The sequence below is a fragment of the Camelus bactrianus genome, chromosome 34 (genome assembly GCF_048773025.1).
Source record: "Camelus bactrianus isolate YW-2024 breed Bactrian camel chromosome 34, ASM4877302v1, whole genome shotgun sequence".
Classification (NCBI taxonomy): Eukaryota; Metazoa; Chordata; class Mammalia; order Artiodactyla; family Camelidae; genus Camelus; species Camelus bactrianus.
The window spans coordinates 21,599,209-21,627,137 of NC_133572.1; the positions used below are offsets into that span (position 1 = coordinate 21,599,209).

Sequence of the window (27,929 nt, forward strand, 5' to 3'; positions counted from 1 at the left end):
GGTCTGTGTTTAACGAGTGTGGAATCACAGTGATGCCAGCTCTTAGACCTTGCCTTCCCATCCCACCCCTCACGAAAAGGCCCTTATTACCAGCTCTCCCGGGGCTGGGGCCACAGAACCCATTTACAGGACTGGAAGAATCTGATCATGTAAACCATCCCCCAGATTATCATCAAGAGTCACCTGCATTTCAGGGATCAGTAATCCCAGAAGCTTTGCAGTTCAGGCAGGTGAGGGATTTTTATATCAGCTCTGTCTTCCACTGTGACTGCCTGGGTGACTTCATACAAGGAATTCTCAAAAGCCTGAACTTTTCCTTTCAGGAATAATCTAATTAACAAATCTCGTTGACCACTCAACATATGTGATGTGAAGATCAATGATTTACACAGGAGTACAATATTCACTAGGTCATGGATTTAGAATCAGAGAAAAATCATTTGAGAAAGATTGACAGAATGTAGCTTTAATGCAAATTTAAGTATTCTTACCTTTCAGTAAATCATCTTCTTCCCCAACTTATCACTTCACCCAAGTTTAAAAGATGTTTGAGAACAGGGATGAGTGTGCCAGCAATCTGGGCCCAATAACCTAAAATGTCACCTAGGAAAAAGAGGGGAGTAACACATTTGTAAAAAGCATGGTGAGGATGGCGGGGCCATCCCCCAACTCCAGACTAAGAAGCTCTAAGTAATAGATTTCCTGCCTGCCTGGGGCATCAGCTGATGTGAAAACCCACCCAGAAACCTCACTGTCCAGCAGCTCCTCCGTAACACAGGCTACACTTTCTCAGAATTAAGAATTGGGGCCAGTAACCACTTCGCTGAAGAATAAAGACAAAGGAGAAGAAGAGAGTTCTGCCCCTCTCCAGGGGAGAGCCCAGACCTTGGGCTGCATGCACTGAGCCCACCTCCCAGGAGAAGGATAAACTGGAGAAGGGCGTCCTGCGAAACTGGGGCAGCAAATGTTGAGATGGGAACAAATTGACCGGCTGGCCAGGGACAGCCCCCTCCGTCGCTGCCTTGGCGGCTGCCTCCGCCCCCTCAGCACATCCTGCCCACTTCCAGTGGTTAAGCTGTCAGGGAAACAGTGCTTTGCGACCTGGGGCAACAGAGGCTGCCCCCAGGCCAAGCTGCGGGGGAAATGGGATCTAAACCACCAGCTCCCAAGCGGCAAGCTCCATACCCACGCCAACAACCCGCCGCCCCCGCAACCTACAGCACCCCCAGGGCAATATGTCCTGGAGAAGGGTGACCCGGGAATGAGGGGCAGCAGAGGCCACCCCCACGTCAGGCCTCCAGAGAGATGGGAGCTTATCCTCCAGCCCGCCAGGGGCACCCCCCCTCCTCTCCAACCCCTGATGTCACCGCGCCCACCTCCCAGGAGGAACCTGACCAGGTGTGGGGTTTCAGGCTACTCTTGGGCGGGAGAGGCCGTCCCCAGGCCAGGTCAGGGGAGAGGAGAAGAAGTGGCCCCATTACGCGGGGCAGCCTGCTGTGGCAGCTGCCTCTGCCCCTCGACAGCATCGCGCCCGCCTCCCAGGAGCAAGCTGACCTGGAGACGGGCATCCGGCTTCTTGGGCAGCAGAGTACGCCCCCAGGTTTGGCCGTGGGGAAGAGGAGAGCAAATTGACAGGCTCCGCGCTGCAGGTCCTCTACCCCTGCCGTCGCCTCCCCCACACCTGAAAGGCACCGCCCAGGGCGCCCCTCCCCCAGCAGGCTAAATGGGACAGGTGTGTCTGGTGATCTGAGGCAGGAGAGGCCACTCCCACACCAGGTCATCGGGGAGACGGGAGCCAATCCACCAGCTCCCCAAGGCAGCCCCCTACCCCCGCAGCAGCCACCGCTCCTGCCCCCTGACCTCACGGTGGCCGCCTCTAGGGAGCAGGCTGACCTGGAGATGGACGTCCGGCGAACTAGGGACAACAGGGACCGCCCCCAGGGCAAACCATGGGGAGAAATGGGAGCAAATGGACCGGCTCCACGGGAAAACCTGCCGCTGCTGCCACCACCCCCAAAGTAACACGCCCGCCTCCCGGGGCCAGGCCGACTATGATACACGTGTCTCTTAACCCAGGGCAAGAGACACTGCCCCCAGGACAAGCCGCGGGGAAGATGGGAGCAAATGGGCCCGCTCCCCCGCTGCAGGCCCCCGACCCCCGCCACCCGTGCACCCTGACTACCCTGCCTCCCGCCCCCAGCAGGCAAAGTGGGAAAGGGTTGTCCCGGGACCTGGCGCAGCAGAGGCCGCCTGCAGGCCACGAGGCACAGACATGGGAGCTAATCCACAAGCTCCCCCGGGGCAGCCTCCCTATCCCCGCAGCCACCACCTTCCCAGCCCCCTGACTGCACCGCACCCATCTCCCAGGAGCAAGCTCACCTGGAGTCGGACCTCAGGCAAATCTCCTGCGGCAGAGGTCGCCCCCAGGCCAGGCCGCGGGGGAGAGAAGAAATGGAGCAGCTGCCTGGAACGGACCCCAAACTCCAGCCGCCGCCGCTGCCGCCGCCGCCTCCCAGGACCAAGCTCACCTGGAGACCGGCGTCCCGCCTCTACGGCAGCAGAAGCCGCCCCTGGCTCCGCCGCGGTGGAGAGCGTAGCGAATTGACCGGCTTCCGCGTGGCAGCCCCCCTACCCCCGTGGGCCCTGCACCTTAACGACACCGCCTCCACTCCCCACTCAGCAAGCTGAGTGGGACAGGTGTGTGCGGTGACCTGGGGCAGCAGAGGCCGCTCCCAGGCCTGGCAGCCGGGAGAAGGCAACTATTCCATCAGTTCGCCAGGGGCAGCCACGCTCCGCCCCCCTGACGCTGCCACCGCCCCCTGACCTAACCGCCCCACCACCCAGGAGCAAGCTTACCTGGAGTCCAACATCTGGCGAATCTCCCGCGGCCAACCCCCCCCCCAGGCCAGGCTGCAGGGAAGAGAAGAAATCGACCGGCTTGCCCGGGCAGCCTCCCACCCACCGCCGCCGCAGCCGCCGCCGCCCCCTCCGCCGCCCCAGACCATTGCACTAATCTCCCGGGGTCAGGCTGACTGCGAGGATGTGCACTTGCCTTCTGATCCTGGCCACTTGCCTGAGCACCTTCCTGCACCCCTACACTCCCTGTACCTCTGCACCCCTGCCACTCTCTGCACTTCTGCACTGTCTGCACCCCCGCATCCCCTGAACTGCCTGCACCCTCCACAGCCCCTGCACCCCTGCCACCACTTACACCTTTGCACTGCGTACACTCCTGCACCCCTGCATATCCCACACACCACCTCTTGGGCCTGTGGCAGAGTATCTGCTGTTAGACCAATGCACAGGAACTCACATCTTTGCCAGTATATGATGCATCAGTGGACGTCTGGGGTTGGCTGCAGGAAGGTACATGTTCCCGGTCACTAGCCTGGGCCACTAGGGTGATCTCTGTGAGGTCACCCAGGACGGGCTCAGAGATGCTGTTCTCTGGGAAGAGAGGAATTGAAACCGGTCTTGAGGGCAGAGCTGTGTTCACCAGGTCGTCCACGCTTCATGTTTTACACAGGGCTTCGGAGAAGTGAAATGGATCTGGCCAAGTAAGACCGGCCTGCTGTGCGCCCACCTTAGTCCTGGGCTCTGAGGCAGACCGACTGGGTCCCACCATCAGGACACAGTTTGGGCACCTGAATGGTCCCTTGGAGGCATCCTATCACTTCTCAGGAAGAAGTCTGGCTGCTTCCACCCTATGGCCCTCCCTCCCACTGTGCTGGCCTCAGGAAGGTTCCTTATTTGGGGAAGAAGGCAGCCCACCCCCTACCCCACCCCTCACCTTTCTCTAACCCAGGCTGGTGCTTTCTCTGCCCTTCAGAGTCTGGAAAGCCATTTCTCTTCAGGTATGTCCCTTCTGAGATGGACTTGCTTCCACTCAATTCTAGGCGAGGATGCACCATGGAATGCACTGGGTAAGAGAGCCAAAATAAATAGTTTCTTCTGTGAGGTTTTCTGTTTATCTACTGGGGCTGGGCTGTGTGTAGTTTGCTACAGCTATTCGTGCGAGAGGCTAAAGCCACCCGTGTGTCCTTGTTTTCATCTCCCCGCTGTCTTTGGGTATTCCCTAGACACTCCTGAGACATTTACTTTTTAATTTTATTCCTGTTATTACACAGGGGCCCTAATGACATGGAGGTAAGGTGTTGGGGGAGCGGGACAGAGCAGGGCATCTGTAGTCCTGTGATTAATTCTCATTGAACCTGTGCCCTGAGCTGTGACCTCCACAAGTTTGTCTCTTTCCCCCACCCCAATTTGGGTGACACAGAAGGTATTTCCCTTCCCCCAGGTAGGTTAGGCTCTGGTAAAATAATTTCTCAAAAAAAAAAAAAAAAAAAAACACAACCCCCCACAATGGAAGAGAATGTTCTGGGTGTATTTCAATAGAGCTATTTTTTCCTTTCCTGGCAGGAACCATGAGGAGTTTTCCTATGATCTTCACTCTGAGAACAGGATACGGTCCTGGAGGTAAAATGCATGAAAAAGAGCAGGGGGCCCCTCTGACTTGCCGCCTGGAGTTGTCACACTTGGACCTCCCCACGCTGATCCTCCAGCTGGCCTCAGGGACCTGTTAAATCTGCCTGCCCCCGGGGTTCTTACAAAAGTGGGTTCTGCCCTGGGAGCTGTGACTCTCCAAGCCTGCCCGGCTGCCTCTCTGTGTTGGGAGCAGCTTTCCACCTCAGTTTTCTTGTGGATCTAAGAAGAGCAGTGGGTTTGCAGCTCCCTCAGCTCTGGTGTTGTTTTCAGGACAGAAGGAGCAACTTCTGAGCTCCACACGAGCTGGACCAGAGGCTGGAAGCCTCCCCTCCTCTGCCTCCATGCAGACAATCAGTGGCTGTTGTTCTAGCCGAGTTTCTGAAGATGTGGATTTAAACACACACATCCCAGCCCCCACAGGAGCACACAGTCCCATAAATCCCTACAACTTCCACTGGTAACTATGGAACTGATGAGGACACGGGTTTCGGGGCTGCAGAGGCCTGACTGCATGACTTTCTCCGTGGCCTATTAATGTGGTTGTTATGGGCCTTGTCTGAAGTGGCTTGCTTACCGCACCTGGTACATGGGAAATATAAAATAAGTACTAGAACCTCCACTTTTTCTCCCTCTTGGGCCTTCCAACCTAAAAAGTAATACGTGAACTCAGATGGCCTAGTCACCACAATGAGGTCCTACCAGCCCGGCTCTCCTGAGTGATGGGCACTGATTTGCGCGTTAACTCGGAACAGTAGGGGAACAGCCTTCCTCTAACTGGGCGTCTCCCCACACCAGGCACGCCCTCAGCTGAGACGGGGCCAACTCCCCCATTGAGGTGTGTGCTGGTGGCTTCAGTGTGACCTGGCCCTGCCGGGACATGAACCTGCAGTGAGGTGGAGTGTCAGGAGGAGGGGTGGTCCCTGCTGGGGCAGCAGGGGGCCCGGTAGCACCCTGCGCAGCCTGGTGCCTGGGGCTCCCCAACATCTCCTACGGCCCCCGGGTCGGCTCTGGTCTGGGCCACTCCATGCACCCTCCCAGTATCTTTTCATTAAGTCCCTTTTTTGCTTTTATCAGCCAGAGGTGGCTTCTGTTGCTTGTTCAGTGAAACAGTGCATCAGGAAACCAGACTATTTCTAAGATCAGTAAAATACGAACTTCGGTCAGCTCGCCGGGCAGACCGTGCAGCACAAATTCCCGCACAGGGCTGTGCAAATGCCTTACGTGAAGGGTCCTCATCATCTGTCTTCAGAGATACAGAAGCTCGTGGTTCAGGTAAAACCTCAGGGAGGGATTGAGGAATCCAAAGCTGGTTGGTTTCAAAGACTAACCGGTCGGACCAGACCACTGAGCTGTGGTCAGAAGCCTGGCTCAATGTCACGCAGACTCAGCACCCTAAGTGTCCGGTGGGGCCGGTGCTGTTTCCTTTACAGGCTCTCGTTGGGGAGTCACTGTAGCCCCTTACACTCAGCAGGTAATCCAGCCCTCTTAGCCCCCACCCTGAGTGTTCCATGACACAAATCTCGGGAGTGTTTAATTTTCATCTTTGTTTAGGAGGATGAAGGTGGGGCAAGAGGAGAGATAAATTCACACTTAGTGACACCAACTCACAGCCAGTACCTCCTCCTCGGAGAGCTATGTGCTCCCACAGTGGTGGCTGGGGGGCTGGGCAGAGCCCCTCCTCTGGTCACAGAGGGACTCACTCCTCTGACTGCAACTGATGGGTTGGACAACCAATCCAGAGGGGACAGAGCATCTTTCCTGGGAATTTGGAACTGACACACAGAAATTAATTTCACTCATCTGGGGATTGGGAGGAGGGTGGGAATCAAATGAAACCAGAGCAGGAGAGAAAGTTACAAGTGAATGAGAGAGAGACAGAGAGACTGAACTTGTGAGAGTAAATAGTGTGAAGGAAGGATAACAATCAGGGCACAGAGGAATTCCAGCTCCTGGCGGTCTAGTGTGTCCCAGCCCATCAACAAACCTGCGGGATGGTTAATATCATTCCAGTTTTGCAGATTATGAAACAGGCTGAAAGAGACGGGGGTTGGCTTTGGGTGCACAGTTAATTTAAGTGCCACTGGACCCCTCACTTCCCACTGCCTGAAGGCACCATGATCCTCACAGGAACCCTGCTGTGCTGACAGCCTAGCACCCTGATCAAAGGGACCCTGCGGGAGTGGGAACCTCTCTGAGTTTGGAGGGCTCCCTGCACCGAGATTCCATGCATCAGCCGGCTCCCGCTCACCCCAGGTTAACGTCTCCCCAGCTGTGTAGTCTCCCGACCCGCTTCCCTCCCTGCCAGGCACCCCCGTTCTTACCACCGAGTGTACTGCAGGAATTCAGGCACAAGGATGCCCAAAGCAACACGAGCCCACCGGCTGTACAGACAGCAGACTCCCAGCCCCACCTGGGTTCCATGGGGATAGTAGGTGTCCTCACCTTTCATGTATCTAAAGAAAACTGTTTCTTCAGCTGGAGGCTATAGAGAAAAATAAAAGGTCCAAAACATTGTTCAGTGAGGAATTCCTCCAAGGACCTGACTTCAGAGTCTACAACCAGTTGTGCTGGCCGCTCCTACCCCCGGACTTTGGGTGAGGTGGATTATTGATCAGCACAATCGCTGGTGGCCCAGCTCCTGGGCTTGGCTGCCCAGAGGGGGCTGGGGGAATGGGTAAGGCCAGGGCACACAGGAAGAGCACAGAGGGCCTGACATCTCGCCTCCGCAGTTGTAAATCCTTCCCCCAATCTCAAGGCATCGGACAGAGTGCAGCCACCACAATAATGAGATGATCCCATCTCTTCACTCACTCCTGTTGGTTCACTTACGTGCTGAGCATCCACTGGGTCACAGGACATGACACCCAGGATGGCCGATGGGACAGGCTTGGTACTTCCCCCTGGATCCTGTTCAATCTGATGGAAGAATGATCACTCATAAACGGTTTCTCAAAAGGATACATAGACAGGAGGCAAACTGCAGAGTGAATCAAATTTTAAAATATAAATGAAGATCCCACAGTCTCCCCGCCTAAGGTTAACAGCATAAAGAAATTAGATCTTGCCTTTGATCACCAAGGAAGTGGTCACCCCCTCTCAGGAGGAAAGGAGAGTTATTCTTTGAGCAGGACACAGAAGTGCTCCATCGGATTGGACCAGGACCTCTGCATTCATTCAGTAAATCTGTATAACCTCCTACCACATATGGGAATCTAGTAACTATACCCATTCCCAAGGCTCTTGGGCTTTATTAGTCAACAAAATAGACACGACTCCCCATCACTGGGGGCTCAGAGTTTTAGCAGAGTAAACAGGCAACATGTTGGGGGTAGCAAGAGCTTGGGGAAAAATAAGAGTGATATGAGCAAACTCAGGTGATGGTGGTGGGGTGGGAGGTAGGCAGGAGGGAATAAGGCAATCCTGGCAGATCTCAAGGAGTAATGAACTTGAAGCAGAATAGATCCGGAGGAAGAAGGAAGAGCCGGAGCCAGAGGCCCCCAGAGTGATGGGGAGAGTGTGGGCGGAGAGGCAGAGCAGGCCGGGTCCTGGAAGACTTTGGGACGACTTTGGCTCCTAATGGAATGGTGACCCTTTTAGTGAGTTTTGATGGGATGGGTGATGTCCAATTTATGCTTTTGTTTTGGGTTTTCTTGGGAGGAGGTTAATTTATTTATTTTAGTGAAGGTGCTATTGTTTGAACCCAGGATCTCATGCATGCTAAGCATGCACTGTATCACTGAGCTACACCCACCCCCTCAATGTATGCTTTTATAGGCTCCCTCTGACTCTGTGTGGATGAGATTGTAGAAAAGCAAAGATGGAAGAAGTAGGCTATATGGTGTCCAACAAGGGGCTGAAGGTGGCTCCTAGGAGGGTGGGGAACAGGGAGTAGGTGGTTAATGAATTCAGAGTAGCCAGAATTTTCTAACAACCTGGATTTGCTGTGTGTGTGTGTGTAAGAGAAAGAGAGAGAAAGAACATGGTTCCAACATCTGGACCTGGAAAATGGGATGGATGTCCTCTCCATCCACAGGGGATGGGACAAGATGGGGCTGAGCAGGTGGAAAGGGGCTGGAATCAGCTCAGTTCCTCAATGTCATGATTAAGGAGTCTATTAGATATTGCCACAGAAATGCCTAATAGGTAGAGGAGTCTGGGGTTTTTTTCTTTCTTTTTAACATTAAAAAATATAATTTAAATGTATTAATTTTATTATGTGAATGGATTTGGAATTTTATTTCATGCCAAGGTATATGTTATAATAGCCAAATGGTAAATATATCAGAAAAGGGGAGAAATGAGGGCTTTCACATAAACTGACTGTCCATAACGTAGGTAAAATTTCAATAAAACAGTCTTCAGTGCAAGAACCTCATCTTGGTATTACATAAAATTAAATGAAAAAGGACTATGTTGATGTTTCATTATTTCATGTTAGGTAATAGCCCCAAACAATCACACTGTTTAACTATGAGGCTTGTAGAAATACTATTCACTTTATTGACATAAATACAGAAAGGTTCTAAGGTAGAATAAGCATCTTAGTGGAAATAATAGAGATCTGAGCATTTCACATGATATGTATGGACTGATTCAAAATTTGGAAAAGTAATTTACACAGTAGAACATATGTATGAATGTGAAAGAAAGATGAATGAAAGAAAAAGAATATGAGTATCAGGGAGAGAGTTCCAAATGGAAAAGGCCAATCCGGGAGTTTTGGACAAATCGAGAAATTGATGGCATGTCAATTTCCAAGTCTGGTTGCTTCCACCAAAAGTATAGCAGTGAGATAGAGGAGAGACCCAGGACCCAACTCCGAGGCACATTCGCAGTAAACATTTGGAAAAAAGAGGAGACGTTGGCAAAAGACCAGCCAGTGGATCGAAAGCAGAGCGATGGGCTGGAGGTCAATTGAAGCAGGAACACGGGGGGAGAAATGGAAGAGCTGGGTCAAGTGCTGCCAAAGGGCCACGCATGATGAAGACTAAAAACTGACCACTATATTTAGCAACGTGGGGTCACTGATGGCCTTGACCGAGCAGTTTCCATAGAGCGAGGGATCAGGGGAAAAGCCAGAGTGGTTGCAAATGGGAATGGCTCAAGAGAATATGCAGACAGTGAGTTTAAACTACTCATTAAAGATTTGCTGCAAAGACATGGGGTGGCAATTGGTGGGGGCCAATTAGAGTCAAGGAGTGCTGTTTGTTTCTTTTAAGAGGATGGACTTTTATATACTGATAGGAGCCAACTAGCAGGAGAACAAAATAGATGAGGTAGTGACAGAGAGGATGGATGTGGGAGTGACAGCCCAGAGAAGATTGTATGGATGGGCCCCCTGGTGACTTTTGGATGATCTGGCTTTCGATGTCACCTGTAATAAGAGGTAGGGCAGCGAGAGTGAGGTCACAGACATCAGAAGGCGAGCGGATATGCTGGGAGTTGCTGGTGAAAGTTCTCTTCTGTTGGCTTCAGTTTGCTTGGTCAAAGTAGAAAAGTAAACTTACCAGCTGAGGGACGAGAAGGAAGAGTTACTGGAGTCATGAGCAGAAGATACGAAAGAGCCTTCAGGGACAATGGGACAGTGAAAAGAGCAGAGGGAGACGGGGGTAGTGTGCTCTCAGAAAGTTACGTTTTATCTTTGAGGTCCCCAAATGTTGGATGTGTGATTGCCCTTCCTGCTGTCTACGAAATAAAAATTGAATATGGTTCATGGAAAAGGCTATTTCATTCTAATAGCCTGCCTGTTTCTCAGGAACGGTCATCTTAAACTGCAAACACTACAAAAATGTTGAAAAGAAGAACTTGTGTACCCAATGACCCACTATTTTCTATAAATTTGGTTGCTATTTAGTTCCCCTATCAATACCACAGAACCGATACAGCCTAGGATGGAGATACATCGATGCTTAAATGGAAATGAAATCTGTATCTTTTTCCTAAACTCCATGGCTTCCTTAACATCCCATTCCCCTTGGAATTTAGGGGTGTCCGGTATAAGAAATAAGAAACAGTTTGAGAAAATCCCGGCTCAGAATTACACAGCACAACCTCAGCTCAGAAGTATACAGCCATAAAAATGTTTAGAAGCAAAACTCCATAACTACTCTTAAAGAATTTTGCAAACCTGGGCCTGCCCAGATGTTTCCAAACTGGAAAGGTACTCCAATCAGTTGACCGGTACGGGAGCCAGAGGCTGGTCAGCCTTTTCTGTAAAAGCCAGAGAGTAAATATTTTCAGTTTTGCAGATCATTTTGTTGTAACCATGCAGGTCTGCAATAAGAAAGGGAAGAGCACTGGGAGACATGAAACAAATGGGCATGCCCACACCCTCCCTTCCACTCAGGGCAGCTTCTCTATGGTGGGGAGCTTTGCCCCAATGACTTGTTTCTTTGTTTCCATTGGTTTCTTTGTTTCCACCTTACTGCTGAAACTCAGAACTTCAAGTGAGCCTGGTCCTTCAGCATCCATGCAGAAAGAAGGCTGAGCGGGGGTGGGGATCCCACCTGACAGAGAAGAGAGATGGCTTGTCACCATGATATGAGACAATCACACCTTCCGGGGTGAAAGGGAACAAAGATAAGGGAGGAGCACAGCAGTGGGACCCCTGGGTCACCTGCCAGGCTTGCTCTCCCTCCACAGCCACCCTGGGGGCCTGGGTGGTGTTGGAACTCAGCTACAGTGATTAGGCTGAGGGGACTCAGGATAAGGACCCTCTGTCTCCACACCAGGTTCCAAAGTCTACCCTCTGAATTTCTGGAACTCAGCTGGAAGAATACATGATCAGGCCAGACCCAGAGCCCAAGCCAAACACGACAGTGGTCACGTGGGGTTGTAACCCCGTGCTCAGCGGTAGGGGTCTCCTTGCAAATCTGCAGAAATCCCTGTTCTGCCTCATTCCTGGGAGAAACCCCACATCTCTTCCTGCTCTGTCTGTTCTTCTCTTGAGGCTATTGTCCTGGAGGGATGCAGAGTCCTTGAACCTGGCCCTCCAAACGTACATAAGCAGCCTGTTCAATAAAACAAATTATGCACTTTTTCACATTTGCCAGTTTTTTGATTCCAGAAAGGCTGCGGGACACTTTCTCACTGTCTCCTGTGCCCCCACCACTTGGTGGCCCTCTCCTCATGGAAACACGATTTCTCACAACTGCACCCTGCCTCCCAGCTTGTCAGAGGGGAGAGACCCACAAAGACACAGGTGTTTGTGAGGATCCTGTCGCCCAGCAGAAAGCCTACTCCTGGAGCCACGGACAGGGATCTGGCCTCCTGAGCCGCTCAACTCTAATTGAAAGCCTAAACTGGGGACCCCGAACATTGCTGACTGACTTTCTGAGTCACCTGGGCTGGAAGGGCCTGATTTTTCTCTCCAAGAATGGATGTAGCGCAGCCTCCATTTTCAGGGCTGACATTCATGACGTATCTAGTTCCCCCAACTGCACCCCAGGAAGGAAAGGCCCTTCCATCCCACTGGTTAGAAACCCAGCCCAGGGGAGTTCCGAAGCACTGCATTGCTGTCAGGTCCAGCATCCCTGCAGAGTGGCCCCTGCCCCTGAATGAGCCCCTTCCCTGGGCCTTCCCTGCCCCGACATGACCACACCCCAGGTAGTGCTGGGGAAGGCAGGGAGTGCAGTGAGGGGAGGGGGGAAGCATAGCCCCTTGCTCTGGACTGAGGAGACCACAGAGAAAGGCACACACCACCCCGACCCTATACCCCAAACTCTTAGCCCCGCCAACACAGGGGCCGCTCTGCGTCCTCTCACAGTGGCTCTCCTGTGAGACTGCACCCAACCCGACATCTGGCACCCAAGCCCTACCTCCCCTCTTATGACAGATCCCGTCTTCTTGGAAACTGCCTAGCAGCGCGCATTCAAGGCCGGCAGCGGGCCTGGCGGATCTGCACTTCAGGTGCCCTACCTGGCCAGCCGTGCGTGCCTGGGCTCAGTCCTCTATCTTGCCCACCGGTAGCCTGGGTCCACGTCCGGTGCAAGCGGAGGCCGCGGAGCCCAGGCTGATCCCCACACACGGACAGGTGAGGGTGCCCCCGCCCCGCTGCCCCGCTGCCCCGCTGCCCCCCTGCCCCGCCCACTGGTGGCAGCAACGCCCCAGCCTCCGGCCGCCGCCACCTGCAGGTCAGGACTTCCGCGCGGCCCCGCCCTCCCCGGCCCCGCCCAGCTGTCCCATAAGCCTCCCCCCACCCCCGTCCTGGCCGCGCCCTGGCTCACATTGGCTCCGCAAGTTCTGCCCTCGCACAACTAGACTCGGGAGGACGCACGACGCAAGCGCTAGGGGAGGGCCCCGCGGAGTTGCCATGGTTACAGACGCCACACTCTGCGCGGGCCGGCGTGCGCTTCTGGGGCGGGTAGCGGGCTCCGGAAGTGTGCAGCTGCCCGGGACCATGGCGGTGCTTGCTGCTGGGGATGGCGGCTTGCTCGGCCGGGCGACTAGTTCTGGCCTGGTCAGTCGGCGGCCGACATCCTGTCTGGGGCGGCGTCCCACAGACGGTAAACGTACGTCCGCGCGGTCGGCGGGGCCGGCGGACATGAACCGGGGTGGGATCGGGGTTGGGGCGGTGGCCCGGGAGGGCTGTGGTGCCGGGGAGCGTGTTGGGGTGGGGCGGGGCAGGGCTTGGGCACAGCCTGAAGCTTTCCTCCCCCTCAGGCCCTGGAGCTGGGGCCGCGAGTCTGGGTCGCCCTTGGTGGCCGCGGCCTCCCAGAACCCTCCGGGAAGGGCAGGCGGAGGACCCATCTTAGATGAAGCGGGGCCTTACCCGGGTTTTGAAGAGCCCCAGAATCAGATGTTGGAATGGGGTGGCTTATCAGCCTTGTTTACCTGCAGGGAAATTTCAGTTCCATCCAGATGTTGGTTCCTTCAGTCAACCCCAGGAATAAGACACAAGGGTCAGTGCCGATTAGCAGTTATCTAGGGCTTGACTCAAAATAAACTATGCGGGGTGTAGGGATGGTAGATGGGAACCTCCCTTTTGAAGTTAGCAGTCTTCTGGGATTAGAGGCCCCAGTTGAGGATTACATCCTCATCTGCAGTAATGGAGGTTGTGAGAAACACACAGAGAAGGGAGGGGTTTGGTGGCGGTAACTCATTACAGAATCCAGGACCCTTGCCTGGCTCTTGTGTAGAAGAGTCTCGCCTTGGATAGGGCAGCAGTTATCTACGTGTATCCAAGGCCCCTGAGGTGCAAGACCATTTTCATAGAAACGCCGGGATGTCACCTGCCTTTTGCACACTCTTGCTCTCCCGAGTTCCTGCGGGGTTTTCCAGGGAAAACCTGGCCTGTGATATCACAAAACAGGGAATGCAGAGGCAGATAGGAGAATTCAGCTCTCACCAGTCCAAAAGAGATTTGCAGAAATTAAAATCACTGCTATTCTTCTCACTAATGATTTTTCTTTTGAAAAATAGAATTATATTTTGTTTAAGAGTATGAATGGTAACATACAGTAGATTGTTAATATTTTTAAGTGAATTCATACACTTTTTCTAACTTCTTATTTAACTTCTAACACAGGAAATATTGATAGATTAAACTCACATAAATAGCAGCCTTTTGGAGTTCTCAGTAATTGTTAAGAGTGTATAGGGTTCTGTAGAACAAGAAGTTTGAGAGCCCCTGGAGAACGGGTGCTCAGATGCTAGTCAGGTGCTTAGTGGTGTTAGACGGATGCCAAGATGTCTTCCGCAACTGCTCCCGGACTTGAAGTAATTGGCCACATGGAGATGGGTGGGCAGTGCCTCCACTTTACAAACCAGAAGCTGCTGAATGTGTCTGGAGTCTAGGCCATGGGCTGTGCAGGGATTCCCGTTGTATCTGTTCTATCTAAGCCGGGATTCCTGTGCAGAGGCCTGGCCCTGAAGACCCGCTCTCCTTTGCTCCCTGCCAGGTACCTTCTGTGTGACTTCAACCCTCCAGAGGGCTTCAACCTCCGTAGGAACGTCTGCATCCACATTGCCTTCCTCCTGAAGATCCTGCTGAAGATGGAGGAGCCGGTACTGGTGCTATTCCCTTGGGGCCACCTCTACCACTGGCAGAGCCCCGATCCCTGGTCCGACTCCTTTGACCTCCCAAGTCTCAACAGAAACATCCCTGACATTGAGTACGAGCAGTTCATTGCAGGTGAGGTGGTGGTCATTTAACTGGGGCCAGGTGGTCTTTGTTCTGGTTCCGATCTGAACATCGGGCCATCTTACTTTGGGCTTGTCGTTCTGCTTAGGGGCCCTGCTCATGTTTCCTACACTGCAGGTGAATTTGGTTTTTCCATAGTTTTTTCGGGAAATCAATTTGAAGTGTATGAGCTCTATGTCCCCTCCCCTCTGAAAACCCTGGCCTCCTGGTGAGATGGAGCGGTGACAAGGAGGCCACTGCCACAGAGGCCCTTGTCCCAGAAAGAGTCTCTCGCTGTGCAGTCAGGGCTGTTCTTACCTGTAGGAAAACACGCTGTGTGTGTAGCATGGGCCACGTGCTGGAGAAGATATGTAACTGCCCATCCAGTATAATTTGGTCCTGCTCAAGCTACCCATTTTAAATTTTGTAAGAGGGAAGGGTTCAAGATTTTCTTTGAATAAAGGAATTTAGAGCTTATCAGTTTTTTTTAAATTGAAATGTGATTGATTTACAATGTTTTGTTAGTTTCAGTTATACAGCTGTTTTGTTAGTTTCAGGTATGCAGCATAGTGATTCAGTTGTACATATACATAGTCTATTCTTTTTCAGGTTCTTTTCCATTATAGGTTGCAAGATACTGAATATTCTTCCCTGTGTTCTACAGTGAATCCTTGTCGTTTGTCTGTTTTACATATAGTAATTTGTATCTGTTAATCCCAAACTCTTAAGTTTGTTTTATAAGTCTGTGAGTATGTTTTTGTTTTATACATAAGTTCATTTGTATCATTTTTATTAAAAATTCCACATATAAATGATATCATATGATACTTGTCTTTGTCTGACTTATTTCACTTAGTGAGATAATCTCCAGTTCCATCCATGTTGCTGTAAATGGCCTTATTTCCTTCTTTGTTATGACTGAGTAATATTCTGTTATATCTAAATACCACATCTTTATCCAGTCATCTGTCAGTGAATGTTTAGGTTGCTTCTATGTCTTGGCCATTATAAACAGTGCTCCTGTGAAAATTGGGGTGCTGGTATCTTTTGGAATGAAGGTTCCCTCTGGATATATGCCCAGGAGTGGGAATGCTGGATTAGGTGACAAGTCTTTTTTTTTTTTTTTTGTCTTTTGAGGAATCTCCATACTGTTTTCCACAGTGGCTGCACCAAACTACATTCCCACCAACAATGTAGGAGGTTTTCCTTTTCTCCACAGCCTCTCCAGTATTTATGGTTTGTCGACTTTTGAATGATGGCCATTCTGACTGGTGTGAGATGATAAAATTGTAGTTTTGAGCTGCATTTCTCTGATAATTGAACGATGTTAAGCATTTTTTATATGCCTATTGGCCATCTGTGTGTCTTCATTGGAGAATTGCTTGTTTAGTTGTTCTGCCTATTTTTGGATTTGGTTGTTTATTTTTTTCTTATTAAGTTGTATGAACTATTTATATAGTCTAGAAATTAAGCCATGGTCAGTCTCCTCTTTTGCAAATATTTTCTCCCATTCCATAGGTTGTCTTTCAGTTTTACTTATGGTTTCTATTGCTGTGCAAAAGTTTATAAGTTTAATTAGGTCTCATTTATTTATTTTGGCTTTTATTTCTGTTGCTTGGGTTGCTTAGATTGCCCTACGAAAACATTGCTGAGATGTATGTCAAATAATGTTTTGCCTATGTTTCCTTGTGAAAAGTTTATAGTGTCGTGTCTAATATTTAAGTCTTTAAGCCATTTTGAGTTTGTTTCTTTTTGGTTTTTTTGCGACTCTATTGTATGCTTTTGATTTGTGGTTACCTTATTCTTCAAATATATCAGCCCATTACTATATCTATTTCCTTTAGACTGATAATCACGTAGGCTCCAACACATCCTAAGAATAACGAAGAAAAAAAAGAAAGAAAAAAATCTATATTTTCTTGCTCCCCTCTCCCATTCCCAACTTTTTTTATTTTGATGTCCTTTTTCATTTTTTCATCTTTATGTTTATTCTCTTGCAACTCGTTATTGCATTTCCAACTATGGTTTTCCTGTTTCTATAGCATCCTGCTTCCTTTCTGTTTAGAATAGAACCTTTTAATGTCTCTGTTAGGTTCAATATTGCTGAGTTATCTCATTTCCCCCACCCCCCTTCCTCCCAGGCTTCTGAATCCTCAGTCCAGGGAAGCTAAACCATTCTAGCCTTCATCGGTTCTGGGAAAGCAATCTTCAGAGTGGGAAAAGGCATTGAAAATAATATTCTGTGAGTTGCATTCTACCCTTGCCCAGAGATGAGAAACATCTGAAGGTGGAGGAAAAAAGTTGGAGGTGGGGAACACAAAGTCTTTTCTCTTTTTGCTACTGAAGAAATGATTGCTTTTGTAATTAGTGATGATGCCCTTTAAATTGGTGAGATCGTGATTCCACAGCTTCAGCGCCTGTGAATAACCAGCTGGGAGAAAGCTCTCTAGGGCCCCTGCAGTGGGAAAGGCAGCCCCTCTGAGCACCTGTTGTTCTGTATTCTTCCTGCCTCCACACAGGTTCGCTAGGCACCATGCAGGACGATGCAGTTACCCAAGGTGGAGGACGGGGAGAAGCCTGCAGTGTGGCGAGCCACAGAAGCCCACACTTGAAGAACAAAATATAGAGTAGTGGGGCTGTCATAGGAACAGGGGATGGTTGAGACCCAGGATGGTGTCCTGGAGTCCAGCAGCCAAGGCTGGTGGGGCAGATGGGGCCCTGGGGCATGGGCAGTCCTTGAGGGATCTGAAGCAAAGATAGGAACCAAGAGACTGGATTCGTGTGGGGGTACAGCACCCCTTGGAGGCGCGGGGCAGCTCAGTGGGCCCAGGGGGAGCGGGCACTTCCCCAAAGCTTTGTTGACAGGTCACAACCAACTCACTGGGGACCGAGAGGCACCGAGTCATTTTTAACTTTTTGTCCCTCTTCCTGGAAAACAAACTGCTGCCTGTTAAATAGCCTGTGTCGTTAGTGAGAATTAAAGACATGAAGCAAGATTGCCTCAAAAGTCATCCATTGTGTAGTTGTTAATAAGGGTCAAATGCAAACTTGAATAGATGAAATGAAGCATTCATCAGAGGATTTGAAAATCCTTTAAAATAAAAATTCTTGCTGCCTTTGTTCTTCATTTCAGGGTTCACTTGGTGATAATAATTGTAACCAAAGCAACAGCAAACCCTTACAGAACTCTGTCCTGCTGTTCCAGGAATGCTGTGTTCATGACAACCCAATGAGTTGGCACCACTATGAGTTCCACTTTAAAGGTAAGGATATTTATTAATCACACGGCTAATAAATGGCAGAGCTGGGACTTGAACCCGAGCTCTCTGGCCCCAGAGACCCCTCTCAGCCCCTTCACTGCAGCTCATCACTTGGCATGCCCGACACAGGCCAGCATTTACGAGCAGCGTGACCTTGGCCAAGGCTGCTTCACTGCTTGGTCTCTGATTCCTCATCTGTAGAATGGGGGTGTGGGCAGTGAACTCTGTGAGCTCAGTGGTCACTTCCTCCAGCTCTACAATTCTACTGCTTTGAGTTATTATAGTAAGTATCCGAGCCCCTACGTGGCCCACACATGGGCTGGCGCTTTGCTAGGCCCTGGGTTACGGAGCAAAGTGAGATCCGCCTGCTCCTCCGAGGAGCCTGTGTCCCTCCACGGCAAACAGCTGCGAGGCCCAGGCTCCCTGGCTGGCGGTCGGGGGCTGGGCAGGAAAGTCTGATAAGAGAAGATGGAGGCAGAGCCCCTCCGGGAACATTGGTGGCCACACAGCTCTCAGGAGCGAGAGCCTCTGTCCAGGCTGCTGAGAGGAGGATCCTCATGAGGCCAGTAGTCCCCCCAACCTAAGCCCTCAGGACAAAGATCCAGCCATCCCTGCAGTGTCACCATAGAGCCAGTCCATCCTCATCACTGTGCCTCTGTGCTCCTTTGTCCTGGGGCCTCTCTTCCCCCTACACCCAGAAGACTCTTCTCCCTCTCTTCTCTGAGTGCCCCCTCACTTCACCCGTGGACCCTGCTTCCTGGGCCACCATCTCTGGAGTTGACGCTTTGCACCTTCACACCCCCCGTTTGACAAGGAGCCTGGGTTGGCCTCCTTGTGCTCACTTTCCACCTTCAGATGATTGCTCCTCCCCTCGTGGGGGCACATGGAAAACCCAGATCCTTTCCTAGCAGTGCCTGCCACCCTTGCCTCCCTGCTCATCTGCCTCAGTCAGGAGCACCTGGACCACCAGCTCTGTATTGCCTCGCCTCCTACCATCAAGACGTCAAAGTTCATTCTCCTTCTACCACCCAGTATGGTCATTCTAGGGTCTTCTTCTCCGTCAGCCTGAGCCAGCCACCCCCCATTCACCCTACCCCCGGGCTCATACCCGGGCGTGTCTCCACCCCAGGTCCAGCCTCTCTCCTTTAAGTGCCCACCTCTAGCCATCCAGCTGCTTCTCTACCAGCCTCCCTGGCCCTTCTTCACCCTCACTGGTGCATCATGCGCTGACTCCTCTGCTTTCCTGCCTGTCCACGTTCCTCTTACTTCCACTTCCCCACCTTCCAGCTCTGCATCCACAGTCAGCACTCTCTTTATGACAGACAAAACCCCCTTGAGCCTTGACCTTTTCAGTTCCTCACCAGGCCGACTTCCATCTCGGTTCACCCAGCTCTACTTGTTCTGAGCCTGCAGGCAGCAGGCTCTCCCAGCACAGATTTCCAAGGCTACAAATCAATGCCCACCTTGTTGCCGCTGCCAGGCAATCCTCCAGGATTTCACTAGTGAGCACATTTCCCCACTTATCCCTCAGTGGCGTCAACATTCTCTGCTCTCTGCACACCTCTAACCTTCCCTCTGTCTCTTCCCTGTCTCCCGGCAGATGGCCTTGCCTCCTGCTTCAGAGAGAATGACATGTCACTGGAAAGGAACTCGCTCACATGCAGCAAATCTGCTCACCTCACCTTTTATCTACCCCTCACCCACCTGGACTCTAGCTGTAGTTGTTCTTAATTCAGTGAGTTTAGTTGACATATATATACACAGTTAAAAGCATAGCACACTATCGGCTACCTTCTAGGGCTTACTTTTTCAATTTAACATGGAGTGTGTGATTCATCTACTTCATTGCATGTACCTGCAGTTCATTTGTTTTAACTGATCTTAAATGTTGTGTGTGTGAAAGTAACACAAGGCAAGGGTAAGCCAGGATTCAGGATGCTGGTTAATTCCTGTGAGAAGAGGCCAAGAGCAGGATAGGGAAAGAGGACACAGTATGTCACTGTCAATATTCCTGTTATGATGCTGGGTGATAGGTTCATAACTGTGTCTTATAATATTAATTTTAATACATAAATACCTCTGACAGGCACCTAAGATGAGAATGTGTCATGAACCAAGACATACAATGGGTAATATTCCATCATTATTGTTATGTAATCTTGTTATATTATATATTAATCATAATCTTACATTATTTGTTATGGGTTATATATTATATAGATGCATGAATTAGATATTATGTATATAAACACCTACATATGTATTATATACTATCTGCTAATAAATAAACAGAAGATAATATGTTAGTATATCTTCTATTATGTATTATTTAATAAATAATAACATACTCTATCCTGTTATATGACATGGAACATAATCTTTAATAAAATAAGAAATCTGTCAATATATATTGGTAATTAATAAAATTAAAAAAAACAGCCCGCAGCTTTTAACGCCGACACCGCTCCAGCTGTCACTGTGATTTCTCTTCCCTTTCATGGCCGAGGTCCTCACAGTGCTATCCGTTCCCCCTTTCATCTCCTTATCCTGAACCTTCCTCCTCCTCCCATCCCATGCTGCCTTCTGCCCCGTGGCCCCTCTAGTCACCAGCGGCCTCTGGGGCACTGATCTGCGGGCACGGTCTCAGGCCCCAGCTCACCTGCCTGTCCGCCGCCTCTGCCACCGCTGGTGGGGGCGGGGCGGGGGTCAGAGTGCACCCCTTGTCCTGGAAGAGAACACAGCACAGACTGTGACCAGCAGCAGGTGTGCCCGGGAACTGCAGGACTTGGGGGAGAGCCAGACTGTCTGCATCCAGACCTGGGGCACTTGGAGTGTGAAGAAGCCCCATCCTCACTGCCCCTGAAGTGAGGAAAACACCCTCAGGTGAGTTAAAGTGCTTATGACCCAGGTCTGTTGGCTGGAAAGGACAAACGGGACGCTAAGGGGAGGGTAGTTGATGTTCCAGGCCCCACCAAAGCCCTAAGGGCTGGCGGGGAACCAGGCTGGATGCTCCACTGGACCCAGTGCCCCCTCGGGGGTGGGGCCTTCAGGAACAAGCAGAAAGCCCTCGGTCTCTGGGGGGAATGGGGCAGTGTGGGAGCATCCCTGCAGCGAGTCAAGTGAAGTCAGGGCCTGTGGGATCCGTTTGTATGGCCATATCGAGCCTCAGCAGAAGCCACAGCAGGAGTGGATTCCTGTCTCTCCAGCTGTCATCCTCGTGTCTGAGTGCCAGGCTTCAGACCCGATCCCCTGGGGCGCTAGGACAGTTATAGACAGAGGCGGCTCGGGGAGGCCTCAAGAGGGCGGTACTGGCCTTCCTGCCAACACGATTACATGAAGATCAAACAATCCATCGATGGGAAGAAAATAAGAACCATGGTCACCTCTGGACCCCAAGCTTAGACGTGGTGCATGGGGGACATTTATCTACAATTCAGCGAGGTTCTGGCCAGAGCTAGAGGCCAGAGCAGCAAGCCGGGAATGACACTGAGGAGCATCATTGTGCAGAGGCTGGACTGGGTGTCTGCAGGCTCCTCCCAGGAGAAGCCTCAGAGTTTGGGAGGTGGCTAACATGCTTCCTTCGTGTCACCAGCAAGTGGTGCCACCTGTGGAAAATCAGCTGTGATCCTGAGATGGGTCAGCCCTGGGTGATGTGATAAAGGCTCCTACAAGAGGGGGCGCCAGATGGACAGTGAACCAACCAACAGGCTGATGAGATTCCCACCTGTGTTTATCGTGCTTTCGTAACCAAGAATGAGGAGAGAGTTGAATGGCTCACCATGAATATTTTAACAACTTTAGAGAGTTCCATGTGTCACTGCATTTAAGTGTCACCTGGAAGAATTCAAGCAGTGTCTAGACCCAGGGGAGGCAAACGGTCTCTCGATTCCTCTTCAACCTGGCAAACCCAGCAGCCCTCTATGGCCAGACCTTGGCAAGTGCCTTCCCTTGTTATAACAAAATCCTTCCCCCGCACACCTGTGGTAAGCTTTTGTTTTTTTTAATTAATGGGAATGAAGGTACCTTACAGCCTCCACAGACTTTTCCTTAGGGCTTCTCTCCTTAGACCCGGGCCCCCCGCTGCCCTGGGTCCTGCACTGCAGAAGGTTCCCCTGGCCCTGACACTTCCTCTGGCCAGCCCTCCATCGGGTGGAGTCAGCAAGGCCAAGGGGACATGGTCATTGGCTCCATCCCATGCTCTAGAAACCCAGGACGCCGAATGCCCTGCCTCAGCAGCCCCTGACCCATTTCTAGTGCCAGCACCGGCTCTCCCCGGAGTTCAGATTCCCAGGACTCACAGAGAGGCCAAAGGGCAGCTGTTTGCATGGAGGTTATAGGCAGAGCCCGGACGTGAAATCTGAGTGTCCCCCTGTGCACATCCAAGGCCACTTATGGCAAGGGATGGACCCAGCATTGGGAAGAAAAGGGTCAGGCTAGTGATCAGAGTGTGGGAATCAGCTCTGCCACACGCTCACTTTCTTTGCAGGACTCCCCTGAGTCTGGTAGTTCTAATTTTGAACATGGCCTTCCCCCTTATAATGAATGTATATTTGTAAAGGCAGGACTTTAGAACCTACTGCACTTAAAATGTTTCGATATATAAAATGTGAGCTCCCAGGTATGCTCTGGCCCTGCACTTCCAAGGGTCCAGAGCATTTATGTTGGCTCTACTGAGACTGTAAGTGGCAAAGACCATCTCCAGAGAGGAGGGGCTCCTGCTTCACGGTCCAAAGTCAGGATCTTCTGAGCGGATAAAACAATGGACACTGAGACCCTCAATTGTAAATTGATTTAGAATAACGCCAAAGGTGTGTATGACGTGTGTGTGTGCACTCACGCACCTGGGGAATTGTGTGGTACATGACTGTGAGTGTGTGTGTGGTTGTGCGTGCACGTGCCTGGGGATGTGTGTGGTTGTGTGTATGCTATGTGTGTGTGTGGTACATGAGTCCATGTACGTGTGTGTGTAGGGAATGTATGTGGGCCAGAGTCAGTGTGTCTGCACGTGTGTTTGTGTGTATGTGCATGCATTAGTTTTAACAGTAGAAGCTGTCCTTTAGAATTATGAAGTAGTAAAATTTGTATGATGTCTTTTGCTGTATAATTCAAAATTAAAAAAATCTTCAGTCACTAGGAATTTATTCCCCCCCGATTCTGACTTTATTTTTCCATATTGATATGTCTTCATTTTACTGATGAAGAAACTTAGCTTAGAGATGTTAACTGACTCAACCAAGGACGTGGAGCTCGCGCACCCAGGGCCAGGACGCAGTCCAAGCCAGGCTGCTCCAGAGGCCTGGAGCCCTACTCAAGATCACACGTTGCCTCTTGGCGGGGGAACAGGTTCTGATGGGCCGTGGCCAGCGTGCAAGCTGCCCAAACTGGGGACACGGGAAGCCGGGCAGAGAGTACCAGACAGCAGAGAAGAGTGAAGCCCTGCTCAGAAATTAGATAGGTTCCTAGAGTTTGGATGAGTAAGGAGGCTCACTGCTCATCCTTGATCCCTTTGCTGGTGGCCAAAAGGGACCAAGGTCCACGAGAGCACTTCTGGGAGCTGCCTGCCAAAACCTGCAAAAGGACTGCTCAGGACTGGCTCTGCAGTAGGAGCAGAGGAAGGAAATGTCACCTCTTGGTGGACATTATTGGTAATGGCAGTAGGAGGCCTAGCAGCCTCGGTATAGTGGTGGCAGGACAGGGTCCTAGTGGATGATCGTTTTCACCTCTCTTAAAAATCATTGCTTCATATATTGTATCCATTTTGTGGTTTATTTTAGGGTGGTAAATATGGTCTCTGTTACTCCATATTAGCTGGATTGATTAATTTTTTTATTGTTAATTTTCTCTTCAATGATTTGGAAGCTATATTGCCTTTTAATGAAAATTCTCTCTAAATTTTTATAAATCATCTCTAAGTTCATAACTTTATATGTAATTGGACCGGTATTCCTATAACACTATCAAAACTGAAATAACCTATTAGATCCTGTTCCTCAATAATGATAAATTTAGCATATTTTACCTCTCTGCTGTTCCAGATTTTGTGTGTGTACGTGCGTGTGTGTGTGTGTGTGTGTGTGTGTGTGTATGTGTCCTCCAGTTACTATGTTTAGACCGTTGCTTCCAGTTTGTTATATTAACAATGAAATATAGCTATAAACTTCTCGGATTTCATTGCTCACTACCATTATTTAATACCATGTCTTTCCCACTTTTGAATTATTTACTTATCGGGATTTTCAAATCAACTGGACACATGATTGGCTAAGATTTTTCGAGAAGTGGACTTGGAACACTTTCATGTCTATATGAAGCTTTATGTTCTCCTCCTCAACAACTCTCAGGGTTTTGTTGATGGCCCAAGCCTTGTTTTAAAATATGGCATTGTTTTTCATCACCAAAAAACCAAAAAAGTTTTCTTGATTTAAAGTGCTGTCTTTTTATGACTGGCTAGTCTTTTCTGGTGGATAGAGATTTACTTAACCTTCCCCTTCTTTTCGCCTTAACTCGGATTCATTGAGATGCATGTTTTTACCATTTCTCAGATGGGCTTCCGCTTTGACTTCCGCTTTAAACCATCACCCCACTCTTTTTCTCCATGCTTATTCCTGAAAAAGTGAGCTCTCTATCGGATTAAAGGTGGTTCCCGTCAGAGATGTGTGGCTCCCTGTCCAAAGGTCCAAATGAAGAGAAAAGGAAAGATTCCTGTTTCTGGTGGTTACATTTTGTCAGCTTAGAGATCTAGTTATCCGTGTGGCTGCGGTGGAATCTGCAATATCTTGGCTCAGAGTTTCCTTTTTCTGGCTTACTAGGGGAGCCGCAATAGCTGGGGTCATGGTGCTGCGGCTGTTGTCAGGATCCCGGGACTGAGGCAGCCCCTCTCCCCCCTTGTTATTTTGATCTTGCAAACTTGGTCCCAGCTATGCGAACCCTGCATCTGGCGGCCAGGATTGCCCCCCATGTGACGTGTCCCCAGTTCCTCGGCGTCCCTCACTGCTATCAGCTAGCTCCAGTAAGGGTGCGAGCTGGCTTCCACTGCGGTCTTTCCTCCTTCCTCTCCAGGCAGGCTGTCCTTTCCCACTAGTTGTCCCTATACTTTCTCTCCTGTGCTACATAAGCTGAAGGAATTCCTCAGGGTTTCCAGCAGGTAGATGGCGCTCTTCTATGTTTGGACCACTTCAGTGCTTGTAGTGGAAATTTAGGAGGTGAAAAGGAAGAGCTTGGGGGTTCTCCGTATCTAGGGGCTCCCTATCCAGCAGATTCAACTAACTGTGGTTTGAAAATATTCGTGAAAAAACAGTTTCAAAAAGCAACACTTGAATTTGCCATTCATTGACAACTACTTACATAGCATTCATGTTGTATTAGATACAGTGAGTAATCCAGAGATGATTTGAAGTAAACAGGAGGACACAGCAAAAGAGAATGTGACAACGAATGTGTGTGTATATTCATGTATAACTGAAAAATTGTGCTGTAAGCTGGAATTTGATGCAACATTGTAAAATGACTATAACTCAATAAAAAATGTTTGTAAATATATAAGTACATGGGAGGGTGCACATAAGTTCCATGCAAGTCCTATGCCATTTTATACAAGAGGCGTCAGCATCCATGGATGTTGACTTCAGGGGGGAGTCCTGAAACCAGTGCCCCATGGTTACCAAGGGATGAATAGAAGTCCAGGCTCCTTATCCCAGCCTGTCAGGTCCCCATGTGGTCTGAAACCTACCTGTACCACACTTCCCTTGTCACTCTTCTCCAGCCCTGGCAGACTGTCCTTTGATTTTTGAACAGGCCACACTCACTGTGCTTCATATCTGGCCCCTAGAAATACCCGTTACTTTCTGAGCATGGCTCTGCTTTCACAAAAAGGGCTGCATTGTCACTAGAGAAGACAGTATGGAATTTCCTTTAAAAACTGAAAATAGACTTAACTCATGATCCAGCCTTCCCACTCCCAGGCATATGTCAGAAGAAAACTCTAATTCAAAAAGTCACATGCACCTCAATGCTCACAGCAGCACTATTTATAATAGCCAGGACATGGCAAAAACGCAAATGTCCATCGACAGCTGACTAGATAAAGATGTAGTAGTATATTTATACAAAGGAATACTACTCAACCATTAAGAAGAACAAAATAATGTCATTTGCAGCAACATAGATGGATGTAGAGATAGTCATTCTAAGTGAAGTAAGCCAGAAAAAGAGAAAAATGCCATATAATATCACTTATATGTGGAATCGAAAAAAAGACACAAATGAACTTAACTACAAAAGAGAAACAGACCCACAGACATAGAGAAACAAACTTACGGTTACCAAGGAGAGAAGGGGATGGGAAGGGATAAATATGGTAATTGGAAAAGTGTCCCTCTTGGAGAGTTATGGAAATGTTAGCTATCTTGATTGCGATGATGGTTTTCTGGGTGTAGACATCTATCAAATTCATCAAATAGTACATGTGAAATATGTGTAATTTACTATACAGGAATCATACCACAATAAATGTGCCTGTAAAAAAAAAAAAAAAAAAACAAGAAAATATTGGCGGCATTGTGTCCTACGTTTTTATGTGTCTTTAGTGAGTGGGTCTTCAATTTTCCAGTCTTCCATATTTTCTGAACCAGAAGTGCCCACCTTCCCTTTTCTTTGATAAACTGTCGGTGGGTGGCATTTATTCCCGTGACTTCAACTGCTCTCTGTCCACTGATTAACTGTCAAATCTTTTCCAGCAAGGACATTTCATTTCAGTCCCAGAAATATACTTATAATTGACAAGTAGACATTCCCACTTGATTAGCACATATAAATCTCAAGCTCTGTGTGTTTGAATTTACACTCGCTCAGAACTAGGTTTACTTCTTCAAACAATGGCATCACTATCCCATCTGTTTTCCGTGACATACATTTGGGAGTTTTCCTTTACTTTTCCACTCCCTCACCCCCGTCAGTACTACATTTCTATTCCTTAATGTCCCCCAACTAAGTCCCTGCTCCTCGCTCCCCACTGCATTAATTCACACCCCTTGCTAGTCTCCCCAGTGCTGTTCTTTAGAGTGAACAATCCACTTTGCTCACTTTTAATGGCTAATCTGTGTCACTCTCCTCCTTAAAACCCCAAAGAATTCCCTGCTGCGTATGTGAGGAAGTCCACGCTCCCTGATTTAAAGTCACACCTAGTTGCTGCTATTTTTAGCCTCAGCTTCCGTTAGTTTCCCACAGCCTCTAGCCTCACTGACCTTCCTTCCCTAATTGCAAAGTGCTGTTAGACACGACCAGACCTCTGCACGAGACACGCAAGCTGCTGAGAATCCCGTCCCCACCACGCACCCTCCTGGTCTAGAGATTTGCTGGAATCCTTCAGATGTCAGTGCAGAAAGCATTTCCTCTCTGACACCTTCCCTACCTTCTAGAACCCTGCCCCAGGCAGTGCAAGAGCCCCTCTGAACATACAGTATACATGATGCCAAGTGACTCTTACCACATTGTTTTGAAAACCTATTTAAATTTGTCTCTTCCATGACACACTGTGATCTCCTTGAGGGATGGGGGGCTGTGTGGTATTTGTCTAGACAGCTAATGTCTGGCACAGACCCCGGGCCATTGGAAACAGTCTGCTGACTCATCAAGAAGAATTGTCGTCTTTGCGACGTAAGAAAGACTACATGATTTCTGATCTTACACCATCCGGCAAGGGTCCAAATAATGTCACATAGAACTACACAGGCAAAATATGTGTCTTCTTTTCCTCTTTGTGAGCCCGAGATCATAGGCATCCTGGAACGTAGGTGTCACTCTAAGCTGTCTGTCCCCTAGGCTGTCACGTCCAAATTCAACATATTTTTTAGAAGTTGTAGGGATACGTGTACATCACCCCGTCTTAGAGCAAATGGCGCTTCAGCCTGACCCAGTTTAATGTCCATATGAAAATTATAAATCTTCCCAACTGAAGCCTGAGGAAACATTTCCCTTCTCTCCTTGCAGTCTGTCTGCCATCTGCATCCCACATCCCCACTGCTCATCTGCGTCAGACCACCTTCCAACTAGAAACATTTTCGGTG

At 49.7% G+C, this 27,929-nt stretch overlaps 1 protein-coding gene and 1 long non-coding RNA gene across 9 annotated transcripts in view; one reads left to right on the forward strand and one right to left on the reverse strand.

Annotated features, from left to right (window-relative positions):
- The window catches only part of LOC141575942 (uncharacterized), a 147,959-nt gene extending 135,330 nt beyond the window's left edge, over positions 1-12,629 (reverse strand). For 6 of the 7 annotated variants that reach the window (XM_074357784.1, XM_074357790.1, XM_074357788.1 and 3 more), the window contains exons 1-10: positions 12,403-12,629; positions 10,613-10,991; positions 7,315-7,401; positions 6,807-6,967; positions 3,791-3,919; positions 3,314-3,447; positions 2,857-2,910; positions 2,380-2,574; positions 740-1,075; positions 492-603 (exon numbers count right to left, since the gene is read on the reverse strand). In XM_074357784.1, the coding sequence (XP_074213885.1) occupies positions 749-1,075; positions 2,380-2,574; positions 2,857-2,910; positions 3,314-3,447; positions 3,791-3,919; positions 6,807-6,906 (939 nt within the window). In that variant the 5' untranslated portion in view covers positions 6,907-6,967; positions 7,315-7,401; positions 10,613-10,991; positions 12,403-12,629 and the 3' untranslated portion in view covers positions 492-603; positions 740-748. Of the gene's footprint in view, positions 1-491; positions 604-739; positions 1,076-1,554; positions 1,576-2,379; positions 2,575-2,856; positions 2,911-3,313; positions 3,448-3,790; positions 3,920-6,806; positions 6,968-7,314; positions 7,402-10,612; positions 10,992-12,402 lie in introns of all 7 variants that reach the window. The other variant, XM_074357791.1, reaches the window with a different exon arrangement.
- Positions 12,630-12,724: 95 nt separating this feature from the next.
- On the forward strand, positions 12,725-26,973 carry LOC141575905 (uncharacterized). Of its 2 annotated transcripts, none has more exons than XR_012503997.1 (4): positions 12,725-12,989; positions 14,385-14,617; positions 17,739-17,868; positions 19,466-26,973. It is a non-coding gene; the product is annotated as an uncharacterized LOC141575905 (long non-coding RNA). The 2 variants fall into 2 exon arrangements; XR_012503996.1 differs by having other exon boundaries at positions 12,727-12,995; positions 19,466-26,972.
- The last annotated feature ends 956 nt before the right edge of the window (positions 26,974-27,929 follow it).